The sequence below is a fragment of the Mesoplodon bidens genome, assembly GCF_964165515.1.
Source record: "Mesoplodon bidens genome assembly, chromosome: 3".
NCBI classification, from domain to species: domain Eukaryota; kingdom Metazoa; phylum Chordata; class Mammalia; order Artiodactyla; family Ziphiidae; genus Mesoplodon; species Mesoplodon bidens.
The window spans coordinates 32135543-32159096 of record NC_138178.1 but is presented as its reverse complement, the minus strand read 5'-3'; the positions used below and the strand labels follow the sequence as shown (position 1 = coordinate 32159096).

General features: G+C 38.4%; 1 protein-coding gene across 2 annotated transcripts; it reads right to left on the bottom strand.

The window, feature by feature from the left end:
• Window positions 1–52: 52 nt before the first annotated feature.
• On the bottom strand, window positions 53–23081 carry MORF4L1 (mortality factor 4 like 1). Of its 2 annotated transcripts, XM_081227324.1 has the most exons (13): window positions 22844–23081; window positions 18175–18221; window positions 16397–16464; window positions 13069–13185; window positions 11451–11537; window positions 10553–10633; window positions 7354–7379; window positions 6784–6872; window positions 5413–5514; window positions 4149–4237; window positions 2212–2384; window positions 1851–1935; window positions 53–460 (listed from the first exon to the last, which is right to left on the bottom strand). In XM_081227324.1, the coding sequence occupies exons 1-13, from the start codon at window positions 22881–22883 to the stop codon at window positions 376–378; spliced, it is 1089 nt and encodes a 362-aa protein (XP_081083450.1). In that variant the 5' UTR covers window positions 22884–23081; the 3' UTR covers window positions 53–375. The 2 variants fall into 2 exon arrangements, with proteins under 2 accessions (XP_081083450.1, XP_081083451.1); XM_081227325.1 differs by lacking the exon at window positions 13069–13185.
• Window positions 23082–23554: the final 473 nt, after the last annotated feature.

Genomic DNA, 23554 nt, shown 5'->3' with positions numbered 1-23554 from the left:
ACACTGAATTGAACCTTTGGCACTAGGAATCAGAGCATTTTGTCATATAGCATTAACACATATTATAAAAGTGCGTAGTGTCAAAGGAATAGAACCACCAGCATTCAAAAGCAGCTTTGTCAACTAAGCAATAAAACACTCTACAGTACGTCTCTCTGTTGTCCATCATTGAATACACTGGTAGCAACTTTGAAATGAAAAAAGAAAAGAAAAAAGGAGCTGTAACCCCTTTTATTTTCTGTTTAAAATCAAACAGAAAACAAACATCACTTCTGTTATACACTAACATTTCCAAAGTACATCATTTGTACAAGAGAAGGACTAATAAACAAAAATGTGTTTACAGAGATCCAAACAAGCTTGAGTATAAGCGCCTCACACAGCTTTCCGATGGTACTCAGGAGGAGCCACTTCATAATCGCTGGCACTAAACAAAGTTGCCGAGTTCTTTGCCAGGTATCTAAAAATGAAATATTCATTACAAGCGTGAAAAAGAATCATATTTTGATACTAATCTCTTCTCAATTATATACAGAAGCCACACAAAGCACTTTAAAATATACTAAAATAATCACAACCTCACAGTAAAACTATGTAATTGTAACTCAGGTAAATAGGGTTATATACCAAACAACACAAAAAAGGATATACAGTCCAGAGTTACTCCCCGTATTTCAAATAAGCAAAGAACAGGAGTCACCAGAATACCAACCTGAGCACTTGGACTACCTTTAAGAAACAGGTGTCTAAAAGAATAACATCTAGGTGTTTTCTTTAGCTCTCTGAAATCCATCATCTTAAATAGAGATTCAGAAATTGACCAGTAATTCTCAAGTTTACACTTGGAATTAACACCATAAAAATCAAAGGGACCTGAAATGTCGAGTAGCAGAGCACTTCCCTTTCATAAGGTGGGAGCAGAGAAAGGATGTGAATTCATCATTGGTAAAGCAGACGATAAAGCTGTTTAGATTCCCAGGTTCGCGTTGGTTTTAAAATTATTATAAAATACACGATGCCATTTTAAGAAAATTCAAACACAACTATATAATGTAGCAACGGAAAACTCCTTCTCTCCCAAAACTATGCCCACAAGACAACTCACTGTTAAGTATGATCCTTATTTTTCCACATCTATTCCAAAGACTGCAAGTGTTTCTCTACAAACCAGAGCAATCATACCATACTCTACTGCAATTGATTTTTTTTTAACTGACACAACATGGACATCTTTCTTGATTCATATATTTAGACCTACCTCATCTACTAATAACGGTTTAAAATTCTTCATTTTTTTTTTAATGCAATAAACATGCTTGGAAATCTTTGTGCCTTCAAGTATTTCTACAGGATAAGTTCCCAGAAGCCTAACTGTCTGGTCAAAGGGTAAAAGCACATTTAAAATTTTTATATGCATTGCCAAAATGCCCTCCAAAAAGCTGTAAAAAGCAGGATTGCCCTTTCCTCCATTTCTCCAAAAATATAAGCCAATCGACAAGAGGTATTTTAATTATGTTAAGCATATTTTAATGGCCTTTTTACTGACACTTCTGTGAATTTCCAATGTCTACTTTTCACTGTTTTGTTCATCTTTTTCATATTAAAACTCCTTTGTGTTCAAGATACCAGCCCTTTAACACGTATGTGTAACATATATTCCCTTCATCTTTAAGAGCTTACATTTGCACTTACATTGTTCCATTAACAATGTATCTACTCTTGTACCAATACCACACATTGTTCTGTTTACTTTAGTTTTATAACATCTATATGTCAATCTATCACAGAGTAATTTTCAGTACACTAGACTAATTCATGTTTTTATTTCAAGCATTAATCTTTAGACTTACTTTAGAAAATCATGAAGATAATTCAGTAATAAAGCAAGGCTCTTCTCATCCAGAGGTGTATAGGCCAACATTGCTCCAATACGTACTATTTAAACAAAAGAATTTAGTCAAAGTTACATCCAAGGTAGCACTATAAGCATGTATTTTAATTACATTAGCAAACGCAACAATCACTGATTCCTTTAAAGTATATGATTTTAGAAACTGACTTTGGATTTTACTATATTAAAGTTCAAATTGGAACTAAATCATTATTTTTGAATGTTATTTTATGTTACCCCTTGATATAAATTAGGAAAGACAAAAATATTAAAGGCTCAAAGGAAAACAAGTGAAATTGTTTTCTAAATGGCAGTATTACCAAATAATCTCAGTAGATGTGGCGCTCCATACACCTGGGACATGGGCGCATCAGGGTGATCTGCGAGGATTTCAGCATACTGTGGTCTCTCAAATTTGTAGAGCAGCTGAGTGCCCAACATTACATTGAAGTATTCCTTGATCCCTGCCACAACTTCATTAACAGCATACTCCCTGATAAATGAATAAAAATATTTACCTTCAAAGCAGGTCACTGAAAAGAATTGAGAGACCAAGATTAAGTCAACCAACATACGGGTAACAAATTAAAAGGTTAAACTAATGACCCTGAGCCTCTACGGAACAGATTTTTAAAACAGAGATTTAATAAGAAGGCAAGGAATCAATTCCAAAAATAGACCAGTGGTGAGCAAACTATAGCCCTCAGGCTAGGGATGGTTTTCACATCTTCGAATAGTTGTATTTTAAATGGTTATATAGGTACTCAGATATAGCTTCGATTTTACCTGCAACACCTACTTATCTGGGCCCTTTAAGAAAACGTTTACCAAACTACAGTGAGGTTATCACCTCATACCTGTTAGAATGGGCATCATCAGAAAATCTACAAACAACAAATGCTGGAGAGGGTGTGGAGAAAAGGGAACCCTCTTGCACTGTTGGTGGGAATGTAAACTGATATAGCCACTATGGAGAACAGTATGGTATGGAGGTTCCTTAAAGAACTAAACTAAAAATAGAACTACCATATGATCCAGCAATCCCACTACTGGGCATATACCCAGAGAAAACCATAATTCAAAAAGACACACGCACCCCAATGTTCACTGCAGCACTATTTACAATAGCCAGGTCATGAAAGCAACCTAAATGCCCATCGACAGACGAATGGATAAAGAGGACGTGGTACATATATACAGTGGAATATTAGCCATAAAAAAAGAACGAAATTGGGTCATTTGTAGAGACATGGATGGATCTAGAGACTGTCATAAAGAGTGAAGTCAGAAAGAGAAATACAAATATTATATATTAACACATATATGTGGGACCTAGAAAAATGGTACAGATGAACCGGTTTGCAGGGCAGAAATAGAGACACAGATGTAGAGAACAAACGTATGGATACCAAGGCGGGGGCAGCAGCGAGGGTGGGATGAATTGGGAGATTGGAATTGACATATATACACCAATATGTATAAAGTAGATAATAAGAACCTGCTGTATAAAAAATAAAATTCAAAAAAGAAAAAAGAAAAGAAAACATCTATCTGCCAGCCAAACCCCCTAAAGCAATAAAATTCTATTTTACTAGTTTCTGATGGTTTTTTTTTTTTAATTTATTCAATTTTTTATTTTTGGCTGCGTCGTGTCTTCGTTGCTGCGCGCAGGCTTTCTCTAGTTGAGGCGAGCGGGGCCTACCCTCCGTTGTGGTGCACGGGCTTCTCACTGCTGTGGCTTCTCTTGTTGCGGAGCACAGGGCTCTAGGCGCGCAGGCTTCAGTAGCTGTGGCTCGCGGGCTCTAGAGCGCAGGCTCAGTAGTTGTGGTGCACGGGCTTAGTTGCTCTGTGGCACGTGGGATCTTCGCAGACCAGGGATCAAACCCGTGTCCCTTGCATTGGCAGGCGTATTCTTAACCACTGAGCCACCAGGGAAGCCCCTGATGGTATTGTTTTAAAGTACACATTTCAGATAATTTATTTAGAAATAATGTTTGGGGCTTCCCTGGTGGCGCAGTGGTTGAGAATCCGCCTGCCGATGCAGGGGACATGGGTTCGTGCCCTGATCTGGGAAGGTCCCACATGCCGCGGAGCGGCTGGGCCTATGAGCCATGGCCGCTGAGCCTGCGCGTCCAGAGCCTGTGCTCCGCAACGGGAGAGGCCACAACAGTGAGAGGCCCGCGTACTGCAAAAAAAAAAAATAATAATAATGTTTGAAATGTCTTTGGGTATACTTCAAAGAAATGTATATTCTTACTTATTATCTGTGTTTCCTCGAGATTTCTTGTAATTTGCATAATCCTCTAGAATGGAATCCACATTCTTCTTGGCAGGAAGATAAAAGAGCTATGAAAACAAAAATACACTTGAATACTAACATCTTCTTTTTCAAAGGAAAAGTATACTGGAAAAGCTTTAACGTAATAAAAGATGACCTAATAGTATTATAAAATAGAAAAGGGCACTGTTCAGCACTTAAAGCATGGCTAATGTGACTAACTAAAAATTTAATTTTATTTAATTTCAATAGCCAAAAGTGGCCAGTGGTTCCCATACTGGACAGCACGGCTCTGAAGACTCAATCTGTTGGACACATTACACTATTACTATATATGGAATACACTTGCACATAAATTTACCTCTGTGATATTATCAGGTCATCATGTATTGTATAGTATTATGTGCCAGACCCTGTCTGAAGCACTTACCTGAATATTCTCTTCATCCTCACATCAATACTATGAGGTTGGGACCCATTATTCCACTAAATGTAAACACTAAAACACAAAAAGGCCAGGTAACTTGCCCCAACTCAGTAAGTGGTAGAACTAAGCTAAACCTAGCAGTTTAGCTCCAGAGGCAAGTCAAGAATCAAACGCAGTCCACATACTGTACAGTATATGACTGATGTCTATGAAGTTTCATAATCCTCACACAGTCCTTACTTCTCCCCTACCCCTGCTTGTGCTATTTTAGAAATTGGTTCTTTTGTCCTGTAGAGTGCCTCATTCTGGACTTCGATGACTACCCTTGTGATGTTACATACATACCTCATAATGTCCCTAACTCCTGTACACAAGTAATTAGACCTAGGGTCTTGTCAGATTCAGGTTCTTTTTAGAGGTCACAAATACCATACAGGCAGTATAGTGTGCTTCCTATTACATTCCATTAGCAGCAACATATGTATGAGACAATATCCCATTTTCAATGATAGTAAGACCGGAAATACATGCTTGTTTTTATGGATTTTCAGAATAATGTGTTCCTGACCTAGCAACTGCCAACAATGAGTTATCTTGACCTTTAAAAAAATCATTATAAACTCATGGACTTTGATATATGTACTTTGTTTTAATCCCAAGTCCTTTCTGACAATCAAATTATTCAGTCCCTGCATTAAAATACTCATCAGTCATACTTTCAATATTCAAGTCTACAACCTTTACCTTTAGAAAAAAATTTTTTACACTAGCAAGAACATATCACATATATTACCATCTGTGTAGCTTTCAAGTTACCTGTTTTTGCCGGGTAATTAAGTCCCAGTCATCAACAAGCCATGGTTTTAGTTCTTCAGGAATCTTTACTTTAACTTCAACTCTGTTCATGAACGTTTCCTCCTAAACAGAAAAAAAGGAAGAGTATTAAACATCTGTCCTTTCTTGCTGAGTAACAGCTCCAAAAGTGCTTTCTAAAGGCTTTTCTGAACCTTTAGAGCCTCTGGGTATAAATTAATGATTTAACTCAAATGGACTGCTGGAATTGTCATTTCAAAACTGATAAATGGAAAGATCATATAGCTAACTCCTGGGAGAAAAGAATCTTATCTTGATTCAATGTCAAAGACAGGGCTTCCCTGGTGGCGCAGTGGTTGAGAGTCCGCCTGCCGATGCAGGGGACACGGGTTCGTGCCCCGGTCTGGGAAGACCCCACATGCTGCGGAGCGGCTGGGCCCATGAGCCATGGCCGCTGAGCCTGCGCGTCCGGAGCCTATGCTCCGCGATGGGAGAGGCCACAACAGTGAGAGGCCCGCGTACCGCAAAAATAAATAAATAAATAAATAAATAAAAATAAAAACAAAGACATTCAATGTCTTTTCATGTGAAAGCAAATATTCTTTAGCAAATTTCCTTTTCCTCTAGAAATGACCACTCCAACTTGATGCATTTTAGCTTAGTATTTTCAAATTTACTGATTTTGAATAGTCATACCTCCAAAGACAAGCCCAAACACGACTATCTTAAAGTTACATCTTTAATACAGAAAATTAAATGTACTGTCTTCTAATTTGTCTTCAATAACTGCCTAAAAATACCTAATTTTTAGAACATACCACTGTTTTAAACCTCAGCTTCAGAAATGTAAATGACATTGGTTAAAATTTTAAAACTCCTATTTTCAAATTCATAACTTTGGAAATTATAAACATAATAAATTAGAAATAAGATATTTTATTCACTTATGTAAGAATCCTAAACTATTGTACCCACACATACACGTGGAACTGATAGGCTTTCCTGGCATTTTTTGTGGGTTTACTAAATCATCTTGGGACACACTAAACCATTTAATGTGACCTAGCTAAGTCTATTCAGTCTAATACCAAAGAAATATTTAGTGTTGTACATGAACACAGAGCTTCACAACGAACATCTGATGATGAGTTGGGGCTAAAATCTAGCAGGAACATATCTAGTGCTACAAGTGAAATAAAGATGTATACAAATATATCCTTTATCCAAAAAAGGGGAGTATTTTCACTTCAGTAGTTAACCATATTAGCAATGCTTTTGAGACAATCAAAGTTCTATGACTTTTATTGTGTTGTAAAATGACAAGATTAAAAATTCTAACATGCTATATATTCATAAACTTAAGGAAAAACTCACATTTTCAACAGTAGGATCTACGCGGGCCCTTTTCTTGCGAGGAGGCTGAGGTGTCTCACTGGTACTGCCACCATCTCCATTTCCAGGTGCTGTAAAAATTTGGGGGTCAGGAAGGGGTATTTTTAGCTTAATAAATGAGAAACTCTGTTAAGGAAACTAGTTTCATGACATACCCTCTTTTGACTTTTCCATTACATTGATTTTACTTAAATCTACATTGAAGAATCATATTCCTACCAAAAATATAACTTTTATAAACAGCTCTACCAAACATCTAGTACAAAGCGACATTTAATATTACCATCTTACATTTATTTTTAAAATGTTATTGTCTCAGGATCAGTCATTAAGTAACATGACAATAATAAATGCTTACAGGCTTCTCCATGGTAGAAAGAGTATGAGTTCTCTACTACTATGTACCTAACTCTGTAACATTGCTGTGACTCATATTTGAGACCATCAACATAAGCTTACTCTAAAACTTCATAACTTTAAAAATTTAACAGTGAATTCAAAATGCAAATATTATAAAAGGCAAAATAATTTAAACAAAGTTAATATTCTTACTTTTCTGTTTGTTCTTTTTTGTCTTCCTGAAAGGAGGGAAGAGAAAGAAGAAAGATAAGTAATTATTGCTAGTAAAACTGCCTCTGTTTAAATTCCTTTTACCAGGTTAAGTTCATAGAGAAATACTGCCTTGTTTGCTAAGATCAGGCAGGAATCTTATTTCCTGCATATTCTCATTCACTACTCAGACACAAGGACTTTTACTGATAGTTGGCTAAATCCACATCTCCCTCCACATACTAGAAAACCAAACCAAAACCACATCAGGAGACTTCCTTCCAGGGTTATATTATTCGTTTGTAAGTTTACAGCATGTTAAGTGATAAAAATATACTTCGGGATAATATTATTAGTTCCACAAACACAAAAAAAAAGCTCCAAAGGTTAAAATATTTTCTCCCAATTACTTCAGTACCAGCATAATTTGATTTTAGATTTGTATGTTTCAGACCAATCCATTACTCCACTCTCACTGGTCCAAATTCTTTCACTTTATTTCGTCTCAACTATATTCCCTCCACTGCAACACCAAACACTCTGTTCTCCCATTTGTAGAACAAAGCTAATGTCTTGGTTATCATCTCTAACAGCAACTTAACTCATGTTTATTTATATACACACTAACAAAGAGTAAATTAGTAACTTTGATTTTATACATAATTGTTTCTGCAATACAAGGAAAACAGTTTACAAAGCCCATGATTATAGATTATGCTGGAGGGACCATAACAGAACACCTGAATATTTTTACTTTTCTACAGCTTTAATACTTACAAATGTTAACTACCCGTATTTATTTAATTTAGAGCTTGGGGTTCATTTGATGACTCAACATTAACTTATGCTGGTTATAAACACAAAAATCTGGCCATCTGATATTACAGGTTTTTCCCTCCTTCTCTAAGGTTATAACTTCTGTAACACTAATATTTGTTGGACAGTATTTCTGAGTCAGATAAAACCATGAACTTTTACATGTCAGGAACATGTGCGGACCAAGAGAAGCCAAGAGCCCTTACACTCCTTTCTTACCCAGTCTATACCAAAGAATTAAAGAAAAAATACTGACAACTGATCTCAACTCTAAAGATCTATAAACTATACTTCAATGAATACCAGTCATAAAGACTCTTGCTTCCGGCTTCCCTGGTGGCGCAGTGGTTGAGAGTCCGCCTGCCGATGCAGGGGACACGGGTTCGTGCCCCGGTCCGGGAGGATCCCACATGCCGCGGAGCGGCTGGGCCCGTGAGCCATGGCCGCTGAGCCTGCACGTCTGGAGCCTGTGATCCGCAACGGGAGAGGCCACAACAGGGAGAGGCCCGCGTACCGCAAAAAAAAAAAAAAAAAAAAAGACTCTTGCTTCAACCTTCTTGCTTGTATTAATTAAACACGCAAGCTACTTTCTCAAAGTACGCAATGGATTTCATACAATAAATAAACTGCTGGTGTTGTCTGACTTCCTATTTCTAAGCCTCAGGACTAAATGTTATAATCAAAATATTAACTGTTAGATTCAATGTATTTGAAAGAATAACTGAAGCCCAAAGTCATTCTTGAGACAAGTCATGCCACTAAATAATGAACAACCAAATTATACTTGGAAGCCAAAGCACTAATAAAATTCACGTATATTCACTATTAGTATATAAAGAATAAGCACCCAACCTTAAGGACCTAGATGTCAACAAAAAAAGGTAAATCTGGTTCTCATATTTTCCAACCAGATGCATACATGTTTATGTATATTCAGAGAAAGCTACAGAACAATTACCAAACACTAAAGATGGTGTAAGGTATAAAACTAAACATTAAATATTAAAAATTGTATCAAAACCTCAAATCAAAATGAAAGAATTAAAAAATAAATAAATCTCCAGGTTTACTCAGTATTTTTATTTTAAAATAGATCTTCTATTCTACCAGGGCAAAGCAATACTTAAAATTACATGATGCCTTCCTAAGTACTCAGATTACAATCTTATCAAAGTGTCATGTTCCCATTAAAAGGCAGACTCCTTGAGAAAAAGACTCACCCAAAAAGGTTAAAATCCCAAACATTTCAAAATGCATCGTTACCTTCATTACTATCACCTAATTTTTAGGTAGTAAAGTCAGACTAGTTAGGTCTAAAAGCAACAGAATATAATCTCAAGGAAAACATACTTCTCTTAAATCAATCATATTTTAGAGCACGTTACTTTTGATCCTTTGAGAAGAAGCACATGATGGACCACTCATTAAACCTATCTGTTCTTAAAATATTCAAGTGGCAAGAAAAAATGATCTTTTAATAAAAATTATGATTCTTTATGTTCTTTTATTACACTACCATTCCCACACTGGCTTTCAGGTACATAAACTTATTACACTAATGTGTGTATGCATATGACTTGCACACATAGGCTTATTACCAAGATGTTCTAAATCTTAAGTGTTAACAAGGAATGGTTTCTTTTTCTTGGGGGTTGAGAGGAGGGGGGATGATTTGAAACCTTAACATCTCACACAGTTATCATGGGTTTCAAAAGGGGAATTAAAACTAATACACATATTTAGCACTACTGAAAAAGGCCAATCTATCTCCCAAATCTCAAAATTTGTGTCCTGATAATTCAACTCTATACTTGTAAAAGAAAACACATTACACGTATACATATTTAATACAACTTAAAAGAAGCGTTGTAATGGACTTCCCTGGTGGTCCAGCTGTTAAAACTTCACACTTCCACTGCAGGGGGCGCGGGTTTCATCCCTGGTTACCGAACTAAGATCCTACATGCCGCCTGGTGCGGTAAGTAAATAAGTAAATAAATAAGTAAGTAAATAAATAAATAAATAAATTTTAAAAGGAGAAGGAGGGTTGTGAATGTACTTAATGCGACCCAATTATACACTTAAAAGAGTTAAGTGGTAAATTTTCACATTATGTATATTTTACTACATAAAGGAAATATTCCTTTACTAAATAAAGGAAAGGTGGGGGGAAAAAACTGCTAAGGACTCAGTATGTAATTAAGGAATCAGTATGTAATTAACAGGTATGTTCAGCAACCCAACACCAAGGGGGTTCTCATTGGCATTTTTCCAATCACAACAATGTTCCAGTTTTCATTTTCAATAAATCCTAACAGAAGACAATGTGTCAAGTTTGAGTTTCACAAACAGTATGTAAAATTAAAACAAAGATAGAGCTTCTTACACTTCAACATTTTTCTGTTGCAGACCAGAAGTCTTCTTTCCAGGGGCAGCCCCTCTCATCTTCCCCTCTGCATACTGCTCCCTTCAAAAATAATTTCAATAAAATCATCTTAAAATGAGTATTTATGTGGAAAAATAAATTGATCACTTGATTCCATTTTGAAATTTATATTCAAATTGAAGTCCCGAGCCTATACATATTGTGGTACAAAGTTTTTACTTAACAAGTTCAACAGAGAAATAATGTATTTACAAAAATCAATTCAAGAAAGGAAGAACAGTAAAAAGGCCTAGGATTCGGCTCTTCCATACTTACGAAAATTAAAATAAATGTAGTAAAAAGTGACAACAGATTCTCATATAACTGAAAATTCCATTTGTTTTGAAATTCACCAATCCCAATTTTTTTAATCTGATCCCATTGTATCATTTCCATTTTCGTAATATTTCAGTTTTGAAATTAAAACAAAACAATTACCCTATAGACCACACATTCTTTCAGGGTTCCTTTTCTCAATGTGCTTTTTCAGAGGTAAGTAACAATGGGGAACCCCCCCTTCCTTTCTTATTCCCCCCCCACGAAGTGTACCTTCCAAACAGCCCAAGAGATAAGACCGTAACAATGAGTTTGCAACTTCAGAAATTTCCAACAACATCCTGCTCTGTCTTCTACCTACCTCACCTCTAAGGACAGACTCCAGAAATGATATGTATGCTACTTCCTTTCCCCAGGAAAGGCTTTTCTGATCACTTGAAGTCAAAGTCATAACACAGCAGCTGATAGGTCCCAAGGATCATTTTAAAGGCAGGCAGCCAACATGACTTCCATTGTGGATTTCATTTCCAAAAATGAACTTACAGGCATTTCTCCTGATATTCATGTTGCAAAACAAACTTACTGATTGGCTTTTTGAAGTTCTCGTTGTTTCTGCAAATTGGTGTCCACGTATTTGAGTACTCTGCTTTCTGGAACCCATTCATCCCAACTGAAAAAGAGAAAAGTTAAAATATCATTCAAAACTATTTCGTTATTACTCAGACTCTGTCCTCCAATTATGTTTTGTTAGAAATACAGGAGGCAAGACTTTGGACTTCTCTGAACTAATTTGACAAACTGGCATTACAAATTCATTCTCAACTAAAGTGAAAATCTGTTCTGTAAAAAGGCAGTAAAGGGACTTCCCTGGTGGTCCAGTAGTTAAGAACCCACCTTCCAATGGAGGGGATGCAGGTTCTATCCCTGGTCAGGGAACTAAGATCCCACATGCCACGGGGCAACTAAGTCTGCACACCAGAACCACTGAGCCATGCGCCACAACTAGAGAGCCCGCATGCTGCAACTACAGAGCCCACGCACCACAACTAGAGAAGCCCTCATGCCACAATGAAAAATCCCATGTGTCGCAACTAAGACCCAGTGCAGCCAAAGAATAAATAAATAAATAAAAGTTTTCTTAAGGCAATAAACATATTCTCAGAAGCAACATTCCAAATCTAAACTGCGAGTCCAAAAACAGATTATTCAAATTGTTTTTTAAAATGGCATAAAAGCATGGCATTTAGCATAAGAGCCCCTAAGCAACTATCCTTACAGGATAAAGGTACCTAAAAGAACTTTAATTCCAAAAAAAAAATGAGGCACAGGAATCCATAATAAGCTGACTTCTTAAAGAACTAAAACTAACTGGCTGGTTACCTGTGATACAGAATTACAGAACTCTCTGTGCCTTAGTTTCACCTGTAAAATGAGGATAATAGTACCTATCTCATAGGATTGTTATGAGAATTAAATAATACATATAAAACATTTGAGAGTTTGACATAAAAAATAAACACTCAAGGTCTGTCAGAAACATATGAGGAGGTCTACAATACGGAATACCATCTAGATCAGCTCAGCTAAGACTGTAAATTGAAGTGTTACAATGGTTATCACTCACTCACAAACGAATACACCAACTTTCGAGGCAAAACCATTCTTGGTGTTGTAAACATCAAAAGATAGAACCAACCACTCTCTTACTAGTTGCTAAGGCCTTCTGGCACTTAGAAAAGCTCCTTCAAAACAAGATCTTTTTTAAAAATTTTATTTTATTGATGTATAGTTGATTTACAATGTTGTGTTAATTTCTACTATATAGCAAACTGATCCAGTAATACGTATATTTTCATTCCTTTCATATTCTTTTCCATTATAGTTTACCATAGGACACTGAATATAGTTCCCTGTGCTATAGTAGGACCTTGTTGTTCAGAACAGGATTTCTGATGTGGCTTTTTTTCCAAAGGGGAAAACAAAGATAAGGTATTTCTTAGGGAATGCTGAACTTTTTGTGCAAATTTTTTCCTCCTGCTGATGGAGCTCCTTTAGTGACACAAAGAGATGTATCCTCAAAGTCTTTTGTTTAATAATTTCCCACCTTTGACCTCTTATGTAAGACAGCCAAAAGAAGAATAAAAAATAAAAAGCAACCCTCAACATGATCTCCTAGAGAAAACTTCAAAACATGCATTTACCTAGAGGTCAGGAGGGGGTGGTGTACTGAGGGAGCTCCTTCAGGAACAGGAAAAAGTGCTACAATATCCTCACGTGTCTTCAAAGTTTTTTCAGAGCGCCTGGGCCTCACAGCACTTCTGATACAGACAGCATAGTACAAAGTAATCTCAGTAACTAGGTGCAGAATTTAGCTTAAGCTTTAAGATTTATTTACAAATATAATACTTAAATGTCTGTGTCAACAAATTCCAATAAGGTTTTTGAAAATTTAGAAATATCTTACTATCTATTCTGCTTTTGAAAAAGTATACATTTACTGAAGTTTAAGAAAATTCCAGTTTGGAGATTGAGCTTTTGTTGTATGCTTTTCTGAAAGTACAGTATCCTATGAACTGTACTCAAAATGAGGATCTTATTCTTATATCTGTTCCAATTCTCTCTGAATTAAAGGGAGCTAGCAAATTTTTATTTACCACAAAGTTCCATTTTAGAACCTTGCAAATTCATTCCCCTGATATAAAATGCATCTAAATAAGAACCTTGATCTAAAAACCAATTCTTGAGTTTCCTTCACATGTCAGGAGCTGAAAACCCTTGCTGAACCACAGGAAAATGAAATGACAACATGTTTTGCTCTGAAGAACACCACTACTAGGGTAGTAACTGAAGGCCAAATATCCAGAAATTTTTACATATAGCTCAAGCATAAAAGAATTTCAGAATTTTCTAAAGGTAGCTTGTCATTAATTCCCAAAGTCACAATGATCCCTGGCACTACTTACACAGCACTAAATAAAAACATAACATACTTGCTGGGTATTTGAACAACTCCTCCTCCTTTCTGTATGGATTTAAAGGCTTCTCTAAATACTTATTAAAGATCAAAAATTTCAAAATTCCGTATATTCATCTATATACCAAAACAACTACAAAAAACACATCCTTGTTAATATTCCTCAATACGTCTACAAAAATATAAAGATCTCCAATATTTAGTGCTATTTTTTCCTTAATTCTTTTTACAAGGAGTAATATATAAAATGAAACAAAAAACCATGTACCCTATCATTTATTTGTGTTACTAGATAACATAACAAAGGAAACAAAGGTTTATTTTCAAGCAATACTATCAGAAAATGAAAGCATTTTATGTATTTCCACAATTTCTTATAAGCTACTTAAAACCCAGTCTTCACACTGTACATACCTACATGTAATTTTATAGAAAATATTATACATGAAAGAATTAAGCACAAAAGCTGTCTTCACTGCTATTAAGACGAAATCCTAAAACAGTTAAAGTGTACACGGGGATGGGGTTAGACCTATTGCATAAATTTGCTATTTGCTTTTCTTTAATTTCCTGGATAGACTTCCCATAAATGATATGCATAAATAAGATATTCTATTCCCTATAGAGAACTGAGATTCTCTTTATATCTTGATATACTCTCAACTTTACCTGATGTTAACAGAATATTGATATATAACATATATTAGGTCTAGTAAAAGGCTGAAATACAGTCTTAAACACTTCATTTTTTTAATAGGGAAGAAAAAGCCATAAACTACACTGGGATCCAGAAGATAAACTTTCCTGGATATTAGACTCAAGTTAGCATTAATCCTGAAATCCCATTTAAAATCAGACGTTTACTTCTATTAAGACCAAAGGAGGGACTTCCCTGGTGGCGCAGTGGTTAAGAATCCGCCTGCCAATGCAGGGAACACGGGTTCGAGCCCTAGTCCGGGAAGGTCCCACATGCCGCTGAGCAATTGGGCCCGTGCGCCGCAACTACTGAAGCCTGCGCGCCTGGAGCCCATGCTCTGCGGCAGGAGGGGCCACTGCAGTGGGAGGCCCGTGCACCGCAATGAAAAGTGGCCCCCGCTCGCTACAACTAGGGAAGGCCCATGCGCAGCAACAAAGACCCAGCGCAGCCAAAGATAAAAATAAAATAAATTTTAAAAAAGACCAAAGGATTAAAAGCCCACAGGGTCACTCTGAGTTACTGTATTACCAATATATCATCATTATAAATATTTTAATTATCATTAACTGTAAAAAAATCATTTGTTGAATGCGCTTTTACACATTTTACATCTTCACCTTTCTACAATTATACTAATGGAAGAAAAAGTAAGGGTCTGGTATTTCGTCTTAGCTAAAACCATTCTGTGATAAAATTTTCTAACTAATAAATAAAACTAACTGGGTTGGTCACCTGGCTATGGGACTGTATGAAAGAAGACCAAAGTCACAGGGTCAGTAAATGTCAAGGAGAAAAGCTCCTTCCAAAGCAAGAGTATTCATCAAATCAGATGGCAGTGCTCACTTGGAGAGCTACCAGAGTATGGCTACCAGAGTATGGCTAAGGTGACACAAAGCTTTAAAGTCTGCTAGAAAACAACTCCTCAAGAACGACACTTTCTGGCAGTACTATTTTTGAAGGACAAAACACCATTAGTAAAATTAAAATCCTCTCACAATAAAAGTTATAGGCTATTCACTTATAAGCACCATAAATGAATTAAATTATCAAATGTGATATTTATGGGCCCCAAGAGGAAAGACCCATCACTGACAAAGAACTCCAATGGCTAAACATTCTAGAATGGGTTCAATCTATAACCACTGTCCACTCCCAGCAACATCACTTCTAAAAAAGAAAAAAAAGTTTAACTCTTTGGGGTGAAAAATTAGGTTCTGTAACTAAATTTCTGTACCTCTGTTAAGTCATGCTAAAAAGTGAACCACATGAATTCACTTTGTAAGCATTTAATTATGCTTCCAAAGTTCAAAACATGAGCTGGCTAATACTTCCAAATCAGGCAATCTTCCCCCACCCCCTTTTCTAGGTAGAAAAAGCCAACTAGCTTTGAGTATAACTGCTTGAAATACCATATGTAGTCACTAAGTTTGTGTTAAGGCAAAAAACTCAAGCTGTCCTAAAATGTACCAAAACCAGAAAATAGTTGGGCTAATTATTATTAGACACTATACCGGAACACAAGAAATACTCCGAAGAATGTAAAATAAAATGGCTGTAGGGGACTTCCCTGGCAGTCCAGTGGTTAAGACTCCAAGCTTCCAGTGCAGGCGGCATGGGTTTGATCCCTGGTCAGGGAACTAAGCTAAGATCCCACATGCTGCGCAGTGCAGCGCAAAAAAGGCTGTATACCCTAATTTCTATTCTATTTTCATCACACTACAAATGGTTCACCTTTGCCTCAACATGTATTTACATTAAAACTGCAAGAATTAAGAAGCATATGCTTGTATCAATCTACGACACAAAGCTACCTTGTTAATTATAAATAAAACATTGCTTTTAAAGATCTAATACTCACTTTTTATTCCAACCACTGTAATGTATAAAGTATTTCACTTGTTTATCCTTTATGGCAACCTTTACACACTGAAATAAAAGAGAAAAAGTTCACTTAGAAATACTGAAGGAAATTAAAAAAAGACTACCTGGATAATTTTCAAGTATCCAATCTTTCGAAGACAAACTACACTTAAACTCTCTGGTGGCCAAAATGAACATAATAAGATGCAACTCTTTAAAAGAACATTATTTAAGCCTTCAGACTACTTAGGTATTCAGAGTTATAAAACTGCCGAACAGTCTTAAAATCTGTTGGAGTCAGTCCAACAAATCTGAAGAACCATAAGCACAAAAGGTCCCCCTAAAACCTTAAATCACTGGGCTAGACAAGCTATCCAAGAACGCTAATGAAAACATTATTTGTGCTTTCTCTAAGTCCAATTAGCCAAAAGCTACATTTATTTCAAAAATAAATTCAGCTAAAGAATTATTAAATTCTTTTTAAAAAATTAAAAATAATTTTGAATAATTTGAATCATTAAAAAATTTCATTAGTTTACACAAGGCAATAGCTGTTCTGCTGCAGATTATCAGCAACTAGCAAAGTGACAGATGAAAAACATCTTGTGTTCTTAAAAGCAGCCAAACAAATTGGATTGAATCATTAGGAGAAGTCATTAACTATGAAAAAGTGAGGACTGTCCGGATTTAAGTTTTTATCAGATGCAAATCAAGAGAACCACAATAGTTTAAGCTATTTCAATCACCATTTAAAATTGTTCCCTGGAGTGTTTCTGCTGCCAGAGCAGAAAAATCTGCCAGTCCAGTAGAGTTTGCCAGAAGTTGATACAACAAAAAAAACATTCAAGGATATAAATGATAAACAGGACTTAGAATATACTATAAGCTGCAGCGGTATTATACCATTAAGATATACATACACACACAAAAAGTTCTTGACCATCTCCATGAATCCAGTTTCAGCCATTTTAGAACTTTAAAAACATACATCCACTATGTATTCAAAATAAGTAAAAAATAGTGAAAATGGTGTCACACTCACACTTTACAGTCTTATTTTCAGAGACATAAACTATTCACCAAGAACATACGTAGAAATTGCCGTTAAATATTATACTGTTCAGCATACTGTTCTTTTTTAAAAACTACCACTGTAAAAGAAGCTGACACACCTTAAATATTTGTGCTAAAAAAGTTACCAGAAACAAAATACTAAGAACACCTTTGATTTCGTAATGCATCATTCCACTTACCTTTGGCTAAATGGAAAATCGGTTTTTATTACCTTAGCACAACACTGATACAGAGAAAAGGGAAAGGGAACCCCCCAACAATTCAAACTTTGCCAAACAATCCAACAAATAAGTTAAACGTACTCATTTTAAATGTTAGTTTTTACCTTTAACGTAACTACTCAGTGCTTACTCAGCACATTATATTTGCAAATAAAGTTAACTTTGGCAGTATTTTCTCACAAGTCATTAACTACAAAGTGCTACTTTGCTCCCATTAATAGTCAATTTTCTATCTTTCCCCTCAAGTGCTCTTTCCAACTACTGGACCTTTAGCAGCTCAGTAAGATGAATGGCAAGACAGCAATGTTTTATAAGACCCACTAAGAAAGCAGTAAGACACCCATAAAGAGAAGATGAGGAACTATGAATCTATGAAAATCTATGAAAAAGGTAGCTCTCACTAAAGCTACCAACCATTGAAAACTGGTATTATCCAACCAGTAATTTCAGCCAACTTTTCAAGAGAATACAAGTTTAATACCTTTGCTTCATAAAGAAGAGGCCCATGGAAGCACAGCACTCTCTCACCTGTAAAAGTAAAAAAGACAAAAAAAAAAAAAAAAAGCACTGGGTTAGTTGTGATTTATCTTCATATATAAGAACATGCACATCTGGTTGTGATGGAGAGCCATCACACTTGTACCATGGTATTCCTCAAAAAAGTAGGCAAGGGTTTCCCTGGTGGCGCAGTGGTTGAGAGTCCGCCTGCCAATGCGGGGGACATGGGTTCGTGCCCCGGTCCGGGAGGATCCCACATGCCGCGGAGCGGCTGGGCCCATGAGCCATGGCCACTGGGCTTGCGCGTCCGGAGCCTGTGCTCCGTAACGGGAGAGGCCAAAGCAGTGAGAGGCCCGCGTACCGCGCAAAAAAAAAAAAGTAGACAAGTGGGTAAGGCAATGTATCCATCAACGCTTCAGATCAAACTTCAATACAACAAAAACACCTTAGAATCTGATGTAAACAACAAAAAGTAATCAGGATATCAAGCTATTAAAATCATCAAATCATCTATCACCTGCTGAACAAATTAAATCTACTGTAGCTATCTACTGGCAGAATTGGTTTATTTTTCAATGTACTGATACATGTGGGATTTAAAGACATTTTAAGTTTAGAACCTTATGCTCTACCTGTTCCTTCTCTGCTTCCAACCATCTTAAACTGATTAAACTAAGAAAAACACTCTGTACATAAAAATTTCAATGTGAATCAGATACAGCTGTTTTTTTTAAAAAAGAGGTCCCACTATGTCCATGCCTTCAGTGTGTTCAATGATGTTCTGGGTGTTGGGCTGCTTCAATGGGAAAAAGAAAAGAAAAAAGAAAAAAACCTAGACAATTCTAACCTTTGGAACTTACACTCTGTGTTGCATCTACCATTAAGACTTGCAAGACTAAATAAAATGTTAGGAACTGGAATAAGATCTGGAAGACACCCCTGCTCATCAGACAAATCAGGCAGGCAATTCCTGGCAGTACCTTAAAATATCATTTGATTGTAGAAGAAATAGACTTCTCACATTATTTTCGGTCCACTTGATTTCAACAGGCCCAGAGGTAACAAAAGTGCCAAGAGAGTCAGCTTTTTCAGCTCTAAAATTAAATTAAAATAGCCTACTACTCATTTCTGAAGAGACTACAGGGCAGTACAGGTGACACTGACATGTAACCAAACAGTTTTGCACAATTTACTGGATTTCCTATTTCAACTATCTTCATAAGCAGTTAAGAAGAGTGACTGATGAGCTACTTGGGAAGGTCACAGGGAAGGGCCCATGCTGAGGAAAGCAACTGGTAGGTACCAAAGCATAGATGACAAATTCTTGTGCAGTGGTCCACTCTGAGGAACCACTGCCTGAGGCTACTAGGCCTATGCAGAAAAAGTGGAGACTAGAAACAAGGAGACCAAAGACTTCTCCCAACTGTCAGGGATAAGAACAGAAAATAGGTGTGAATCAAAAGCAGTGAGGAGGACAGCTAAGCCAAAGTAGAAACACTTTAAACTGACTTCCAGCATGGTGGGAGCATTAATGATAAAAGGAAATGGAGGGAGGGGTTTCTGATCAATTTTGGAATAAGTTACAGTGGCTACAGGACAACCAAACTGGACCCATCTAGTAAGCAGTTGAGTACACGTGTCTGGAGTGCAAGAGAAAGCTAGGCTGGAGCCACTGCTGAATACTGTGGACAAGAATGAGACCATGGGGCTATAGATAAGGTATAGGGCCTAAACAGCAGCACCAAAGATCAGACCTGTTTACCTAAATTTAACTCTCCAGGTACTCTTTAAAGGCACCCTGAAAATGGCCTCACTCACCTCTCACTCCTTTTGGTCGCTGCCTCCAAAGAAAATTGCACTGAGGCTAAGACCCTTTGACCTCCATTCTAGCTATCTGGCCCTAATATCCTGTTGAAAAAATATACAGTAAGTTGAAGAGCATGACCCAGGATAACAAATGCCTATTTTTTTTCATGGAAGTGTTAATTGGGGAAGGAGCAAACCACAGTCTCAGATATTTTTAAAAAATCTTTCTTCACTCTTAATCCTTTCTAGTATCAAACTACAAAGGTAATTTTGCCCAATGCTCTAAAATTCCAAGGGTGATGCGATTCCAATTCCCCATGCTCCCACTCGTTTGCTTCCTGGGAACATTACTGAAATTCCAGCATCAGTCAGTCTCCTAACAAGCTAAGAGTCCTCCCCCTGACAATGGGCTAGTTGCCCAATAGCTTTCTTTACCTTATGCTTTAACATTTCAAGTGAAAGACCAAGTGGAGTGCAAAAGTCTGTACTCAGAAACTGCTTATAACATGTTGCACCATTATTAAATAAAAACTTCCATGTTTAAAAGAACCATTTAGAAAAAAAACTGTTTCTGATCATTCGTATTTCCACCATTACAGAAGCTCAATTCTTCTGCAGTGTTTTAATATAATTCTGTGAGTTCCAACAGAATATTCGTTTTTCCTTACAAGATATTCTCTGAAAATGTCTTATAAATAATTATAATTTCTTAAAGATGGTTACAACTTTGACACAAGAGTAGAAAACATGTCTGGAAAGTAATGGTAATGGTAAGTGCAGAGACTCTTGGGTAGCTTTCAAAACCTTACAGATACACTAGTTCATACTCTAATTCACCACTATAGCAGCACATGGATTCTCCCTCGCTGTTATCACTCTTACCATCCCTCTAGTTTAGAACTAAAGCACTTCCTCCAGCAAGCCAACCTTAACTGTCCCACACCTGGCTGATCTTCCTTTGATAACCTACAGTGGGGATTAATTTTTTGTGCCATGGACCCTTCACAGTCCGGTTAAGCCTTTGGGCCTATTCGCAGAATTTTTCTACAAACACGTAAAACAGTATTACAAAAGAAACCAACTGTATTGAAATAGTTACCAAAACATTTAAAATATCACGTTCTATAGTTTTTTATGAGCTCCTTAATGGATATAAACATTTAGCCACTGATCCAATAACTACCACAACTCTGAAATAATGACGAGCATACATTACATCTCAATGTATCTCCCACCACTGTCATGCTGGGACATGAAAACATACAGCTAATACTACTGTGGGGTTTTGTTTCTTTGTTTGCTTCGCTTATTTTGTGGGGGAGGGGTTCTAACATTCACAACTGAAAAATACTAAATTTTAGTTAGACAATAGAAACCACAACTTTTTCCCGTCCAAGTTCACGGATCTTCTGAATTATAAACACTGACCCTAGATTAAGAATCCCTGCTCCAAAATATCTGGTTTTTTAAAAAAAAGGCAATCTATAGAAGGTAGTAACACAGCTTCTCAGCATGAGAGAAAGCAGGTATCAAGAGTCAGTCATAGCAAAAACACGCTTGGAAACGTCTTAAATATTCCAGAGTTACAATATACTTGGGTTTCGTGTAAATGACTCACGCACATTAAAGTTTGAAAATCGCTACAACAATTTTTTGCAGACGTCTCGACATCTACGGTAACTAACACATCCATAATAATGAAAGGGAATTTTAAAGTGTTCTTGCTTGCCTCACAGAATTTTACTTCCATTTTAGTTTACTCCTAAATCTCCACTTTAATATAAATTATTAGATACGTTAATTGTGGAAATTCAAGAGCTGTCTTCCACTGGAAATCAGGTTCTACCGTCGGCCAAGACATGTCGATCAAAGACAATAAAAACTCAACTTTCAAATCAGTTAATCAAATACAGCTGCAATTAGTCAAACAACTGCTGTACTTAAAAGATAACAGCAAGGCAATGGGACTCATAAGTGGAAACATAATACCGCGTTCAGGTAGCTTTTATTTATTGTTTTAAGAGCAACCGCACAGGAAGAGCGCAGTCACATCCCCATAGGATCTTGGCACTCGGCTTTTCGGTAAGCAAAGAGACGCCTGCCGGCAACACAAAGCCGACCCAGACGCTCGCGCTTTTTCTCTCCAGTTCCCACCCACCTCCCTGGGGTAAGCGTCGGGGAACCGGTTCCCGCGCGGCACCAGGCGAAGAAGGGGGCGCTGTATCTGCCCTAAAGCGGCGTCGGCGGCCGGGAGCCGGGGACCCAGGCGCCGGCGGCCATGATGGCGCGGCCATCTTGCAGCAGCCATTTTACAACGCAGTTCTCCCGCCCCGAGACGCGAAGCCCACCCCCACCAGCCGCAGCCCGGCGACTCCACCGAGCGCGACCACCTCCGGACTCGAGGCCGCCCCAGACCGCCAGGCACTGGCCGCCCACGCGGCCGGGGTGCTCCGCGCCGGCGCCCGAAACCGCCGCCGCTGCCTCCCCTCCCCCACGCCACATCACTTCCCCTGACGGCCGCCATGGCGCGCCCGTCGCCTCCCTACAATAGGCTACTTTCTCCGCGCCCTCTTCCTCAGAACAAACACTGCACTAAGGCTTTGCCACGCGGTAATGGCTCCCTCTGCCACTCTAACGCCTGCCTAACGCTTTCGCTTCACAAGGTATTTTCTCCTCGTGATGCACCGAAATAACCCGCCGCAATGCGCTTTCCCCGCACAAAGCCCTGTCCGCCGCCTCCTCCGGGCGCAGCCCTTGCCACCCCCGGCCCCCAAACCTCAACCACCCCGAGCCCGCCTCCCTCTCCTGCGCCGATAGATGCCTTTTCCCCAGGAGCTCAGACTCACCCTCCTGGAATTTAGGCTTCGGGTCCTGCTTCGGCGCCATTTATAAGTGATTCGCCGCCGCCGCCGCCTCCTCCTTCTCCCACCACCCCCGACTACCGCCCCCTACTCTCTACCCCACCCAACTGCGCGTCAGACGCGCCGTCAGCCACCGCCAACTCTACATCCTGGGCCCGATTTGCCAGCGGCCGCAGACCTCACAGCATCGCGACCCGCGCAGCCGCCGCTCCAGCCAACGGCTGCCCTCCGCGCACGCGCCCCTGCGCCGCGCCGCCCCGGGGCACGCCGGGATTGGTAGTTCCCGGGCGATTGAAGCGCCGCGGTGTGGGGGAGGGGTGGCGGCCTCTTCCCATCCCCCACCCCGGGACCGCCTGGGGTTTTTAAAGCCGGGATTTGATTTTGCTTGTTTGTTGGAGCGTGGACAAGGGAAGGCAGTGCCCACCTTAAGAATGGGAGAGGCCCAGTTGCGGAGGCCCACGGGCAGTACAGGGCCACAATGATGTGGGCTTTGAAATGGCCTGAGAGAAAAGGCTGCTTCCTGAAGCCTACTTTCAGTAGCATCTCGAGTAGTTTCCGCCTAGAAAGGTTTCACGGCCAGCAATCTGGCCAGAAGGCGGGTAGGCAGTGGAGTCCGCGTCTAGAAGTTTCGTTGTTTAGCAAGCTCACTGACAGTTTATCTGGTGGGACTGACGACCGTCTGTCGGGTCCTGCTCC

Excerpts from the sequence above, each read along its gene's own strand:
- MORF4L1 (XM_081227324.1), bottom strand. The coding sequence starts at position 22,883 with ATGGCGCCGAAGCAGGACCCGAAGCCTAAATTCCAGGAGG. Across the intron at positions 5,515-6,783 it reads TAGATCCTACTGTTGAAAAT|GAGGAAACGTTCATGAACAG; the intron begins GTGAGTTTTTCC and ends TTTTCTGTTTAG. Across the intron at positions 1,936-2,211 it reads ACATCTACTGAGATTATTTG|TACGTATTGGAGCAATGTTG; the intron begins GTAATACTGCCA and ends TTGTTTAAATAG.